Below are 5,160 nucleotides of genomic sequence, written 5' to 3'. Positions count from 1 at the left end.
CTCTTTCTCTGTGTGTGTGTATTTGTATTTGTATTTGTATTTCTTTTTATCACAACAGATTTCTCTGTGTGAAATTCGGGCTGCTCTCCCCAGGGAGAGCGCGTCGCTACACTACAGCGCCACCCATTTTTTTTTTTTTTTTTTTTTTTTGTATTTTTTCCTGCGTGCATATTTTATTTGTTTTTCCTATCGAAGTGGATTTTTCAGTCTACAGAATTTTGCCAGGAACAACCCTTTTGTTGCCGTGGGTTCTTTTACGTGCGCTAAGTGCATGCTGCACACGGGGCCTCGGTTTATCGTCTCATCCGAATGACTAGCGTCCAGACCACCACTCAAGGTCTAGTGGAGGGGGAGAAAATATCGGCGGCCGAGCCGTGATTCGAACCAGCGCACTCAGATTCTCTCGCTTCCTAGGCGGACGCGTTACCTCTAGGCCATCACTCCACTGTGTGTGTGTTTGTGTGTGTGTGTGTGTGTGTGTGTGTGTGTGTGTGTGTGTGTGTGTGTGTGTGTTTCATGCACACTAGCATACGTACACACATACGCCGGGTATGCACACGCGCGCACACACACGGATACACTGTTCGCGGGTGCGCGCGTAGGCACGAGACACCGGCGACTACGTGTGTGTGTGTGTGTGTGTGTGTGTGTGTGTGTGTGTGTGTGTGAGTGTGTGTGTGTGTGTGTATCCGTATCCGGGTCTGAGTTTAAAGGACAGCGTTTGTGTGTGCTGCATTCTTTTCTTTTCTTTACGGTAAACACGGCGTCCATTATTGCCAAATGGTGCACTCGTCGTGTAGAGCTGTTAACGCCGCCGGTTTACGTTTACTGTGACGTTCAAGGAAGATCATTATTGTATACTACCACACTGCGTGTGCTTGTGAACAATTTACCATCTTCACTCAGTTGGTGTACTAATTGCCAAAGTGAAGGCGAAACGCACAAGGTTGAAGTTTGCAACTACTGTTTGTTTGTTGTTCCGATGCGTCTTGAAGACTGACTTTCTTGACTACTTGAAACGTGTCTTGTCGCGAGGCAGTTGATACTCACAGTGGTTTGTGTGTCTGCGGTAGAGTCTTTATTCACAGCTAAGGGTTGGCTCGAGCGTTGGAGTGCTGTTTGAATCTGTTTTTCCACCATCGGGGTTCGTCATGGATTGGAGAGACACAAAAAAATTGTGTGTGGGAATGTTATTTCTTGATAGAATGACGTTGTTGTTGTTCTTTCTCTGTGTCAACTTCCTGTTTGGAACAGGTAAGTTTTTCACACACACACACACACACACACACACACGGCTAACAAATAAGTGTACATAGGTTGGATATGAACTTTTTCAGACTCATGATTCTATTTCCTGGTGTTCGTCTTGCTTCAGTGTATTGGGTAGTAGTAGTAGTCTTCAGTTTAACGTCTTCCACTTTAAGTGATATTAGACGGGGGGAAAAGGGTGTGTGTGTGGGGGGGGGGGACGGTATTGGGCAGAGGGTGATGAATGATGTGTGTGTATGTGTGTGTGCGCATATGTGTGTGTGGGGGGGGGGCGAGGGGGGGGGTGGGTGAAGATACAGAGCATTGGAAAAAATAAGACATTAAAAGGGGAGACATAGGCACAATATAGAAGGAAACGCTAACATCAAACAACTGTAACAATTATAACAAATGTCCAATTTGACTATGCAGCAAACCTTCTGCAATAGCAGATAACATCTTGAAATTGTCAAAAATACATTCAAAAGAATTTTCCGAGAAGTTTGGTAAAAACGATTTCAGACTCTGACATTCAAAGAGTATGTGTTTGCTTGAAATAGATTCTCCACATACGCATTTAACATCTCTGCTGAACTTTGTTATAAAAGCGTTCAGCTTTATCCTGTTTGATAATGCCTGAATTTGCCTTAATCTGAATAAATTACTGAATGTATTTGATTGATTGATAGATTTCGGTTGTTGAATATTATTTTATTTAAAACTTTGCCATTTTGCTGGTATACTTCCCTAACTTTGCTCCATGATGCTTTTTCTAGTAAGCGGTACCCCTCTTGTACAGACAAAGGCACATAAAGGTCCGTGGTTCCCTGTTGGTGTTTTCCTATATAATGAATGGGAGGTGCGGCACCTTTTCTTGCAGCCCTGTCAGCCCATTCATTATATAGGAGACCAAGGTGAGAAGGAACCCAACAAAAAGTTATATGTGTTCCTCTCAAATTCAAAAGATGTACAATGTGACTTATTTCTATTATTATTTTGGACTTGTTCTTACAATTTGATGAGTTTAAAGCATATAATACAGATTTTGAATCAACACAAAATAAGACTTGAAGAAGGCAAACTGGAAGATCAAGAATATAATTTAAAGCCATAAGAACAGCGATAAGTTCAGCTGTGAATATTGATCGATCTTTACCAATATGGTATGATCGTTCTGTTTTCAGTTTTGGTATAACGAAAGCTGAACCTGCTTGGCCATTGTCTAGGAGTGAGCCGTCTGTGTAAATATGTAAGTGGTCACGGTATCTATTCTGAAGGTGTAATCGGACTTCTGTTGCCATGATATTTGGATTTTCTTTTTTTGCAATGTCAGTATGATTGATATCAAACTGTGCTTTACTCATCTCCCAAATGGGGTATGGACTTACTGTTTTCTGCGAGTCTACATTATCTGGATTAATTTCGGACTTTTGGAAAAGGTTTGACACAAACGTGCCAATTGGTGTTAGATAAGATATCGTTTTAGCTCTTTTGGGGAAGTTGTTTTCAGATGTAATTCTTACTTCCTCCGATGTAAAATTTTCAGTTGTTGAGCTTCTCAATACGTATTTAGCACATGCCAGGTTTCGGTATTCCTCCAAAGGTAATTCTCCTATTTCTTTATATGTTCCGAGGGTTGATGCGTGGAAAGGTACGCCAAGGGCAAGTCTATATGCTTTACAGTCAATGCTTTGAAGTTTCTTTAACAAATACTTTGGAGCATTGAAAAAGACTTCTTGTCCATACGATAGTTTGGATCGAATAAGTGATGATGATAAATGTTTCAATATCGTTGTGTCTTGTCCCCAGTACTGTTTACTTATAACTTTGAGCAAGTTTAAACATTTTCTTGCTTTTGTTATTATATATTCAATATGGGCATTCCAAGCTAGTTTTGAAGTAAGCATTAAGCCTAAAAATTTTATCATATCTCTGTACTGAATGGGCTCATTTTCAATTTTAAATGTTGGTAACTCTTCTGGATTATTACCATTGTTAAAAAGCATAATGTGAGTTTTTTCTGCTGATAATGTAAGACCATTGTCGACAATATACTTATTCAATTTATCTATTTCTCTTTGGTATGTTTTCTTAATATAGTTTAATGCCCTTTTTGATGTATTTCTTTTCATAGTTATATTCATCCACATACATATATCATCTGCGTATTGCACTAGGATCACGTCTTTTGATAAGTGTTGGGGTAAGTCGTTCAGCAAGATGTTAAATAGAACAGGAGCAATAACAGAACCTTGGGGTAATCCCATGTGAAGAGTCTTAGGATTTGAGTACGTATTTCCGACTCGTACTTGTATACGTCTTTTAGTCAGGAAATCTTTGATATAATTATAGAGACGCCCTGAAAAGCCAACAGATTTCAGTTTAAAGAGTAACTTTGCATGGCAAACTTGATCATAGGCTTTCTTTATATCAAAGAAAGTTGCAAGAACGTTTTTTCTTCTAGCAAATTGTTGTTTTACATGTGTTGTAAGTTTAACCAAATTATCGATTGCAGATCTACCTCTCTGAAAGCCCGCTTGATTAATTGGGATAATTCTATTTTTATGGCAATAGTACATCAGTCTTCTCAAAATTATTCTTTCCATCAGCTTACCAGTATGTGATGTTAGCGCAATTGGCCTGTAACTGTTCTTATCTGTTTTACATTTTCCTTGTTTATGAACTGGTATTACAATAGACTGTTTCCATTGTGCTGGCATTTAACCATCAATCCAGCACTTTTGAAAAAGCTTTGATAATAAAACAACAAAATTTTTCTGGGAAGTGTCTAAGCATCTCATTTGAGACCGCGTCAAGTCCTACAGATGTTTTCTTTTTAGGGAGGGATAGTAATGCGTCTTTAACCTCACTGAGTGTGAGTGGAGCATTGATGTATTGACTGTTATCGGGACTTGGATCTGTATAATCACTTTTGCTCTCTTCTTCGGTTCTGTGTTTACTCTTTTTAGGCGATAGACCTTCCAATCGCATAGACTCTGAGAACATTTCTACAAATGTTTCTGCTTTCTCTGCACTGGACGGAAATTCTTTGTCTTCTGTCTTAATTGGGCAAGATGGCAAATTTATACCTTCTTTCATTTCATTGAATTTTTTCCAAACCTTTTCAGTATCTTTATGACTGGATATCTCATTATTACAGAATGAGGACCAATATTGTCTTTTAGCCTGTGCAATGACCATGTTACTATAATGGTTTGCCCTTTTCTTTTCGATAAGATTTTCTTGTGACTTGTTTTTCATATAAATTATAAACTTCATTTTTTTTATCATTTACTGCTGCTTCACAAGCTGGCGTCCACCAAATATTTCCTAAATGCTTGTTTGATTTAAGCGAATTACATTTTGGGATTGATATATCGGCGGCTTGTAATATGGTGTCAGTAAAGAAGGAATACAAATTATCTATATCCCCAGTGTTTACGGACTCTGTGTTTTTGCAAGCAAGCATACTTTCGAATTTCTCTCAATCAGCATCTTTATAGTTATACTTTGGGACTTTGTCTTTTTGAAATTCCGTATATCTTTCAGTTTCATTAAAAGTCATGATGATCGGTAGATGATCACTTCCCAGTGTATCTTTATGCGTTGTCCATTTACATTCTGGATACAACGTAGCAGATATGAAAGAGAGATCTATAGCAGACGCCCTGTGAGTTACAATATCAGGGATTCTGGTAACGCTGCCATCATTTAAAAGGCTTAAGGAAGAATCAACAACATTTTCTACAAAGCGGTTACAAGTAACTGATACACAATCTTTGTCCCAAAAAGGTGAATGGGCGTTAAAATCTCCCCCTATCAACCATTTTTCATTATCTTGAACATTATGTAACCATTCCGTATTAAGTTCGTTTGGTCCTCTAGGTAAGTACACGGAGACGACACGAAGAG

The 5,160-nt window shown here is 38.7% G+C and overlaps 1 protein-coding gene across 4 annotated transcripts in view; it reads left to right on the top strand.

Moving 5' to 3' along the window:
* The first annotated feature begins 699 nt into the window (after nt 1–699).
* The window catches only part of LOC143276942 (uncharacterized), a 15,675-nt gene continuing 11,214 nt past the window's right edge, over nt 700–5,160 (top strand). For 2 of the 4 annotated variants that reach the window (XM_076581615.1, XM_076581616.1), the window contains exons 1-2: nt 702–1,254; nt 2,433–2,497. Coding sequence is in view for 2 of the 4 variants with exons in the window: in XM_076581617.1 (XP_076437732.1) it covers nt 1,152–1,254 (103 nt within the window). In the remaining 2 variants the exon portion in view is untranslated. Of the gene's footprint in view, nt 1,255–2,432; nt 2,498–5,160 lie in introns of all 4 variants that reach the window. The other 2 variants (XM_076581617.1, XM_076581613.1) reach the window with 2 other exon arrangements.

Source organism: Babylonia areolata, chromosome 33, assembly GCF_041734735.1.
Source record: "Babylonia areolata isolate BAREFJ2019XMU chromosome 33, ASM4173473v1, whole genome shotgun sequence".
NCBI classification, from domain to species: Eukaryota; Metazoa; Mollusca; class Gastropoda; order Neogastropoda; family Buccinidae; genus Babylonia; species Babylonia areolata.
Note: the sequence above shows the minus strand (reverse complement) of the source record. Positions and strands in the feature narration are given on the sequence as shown.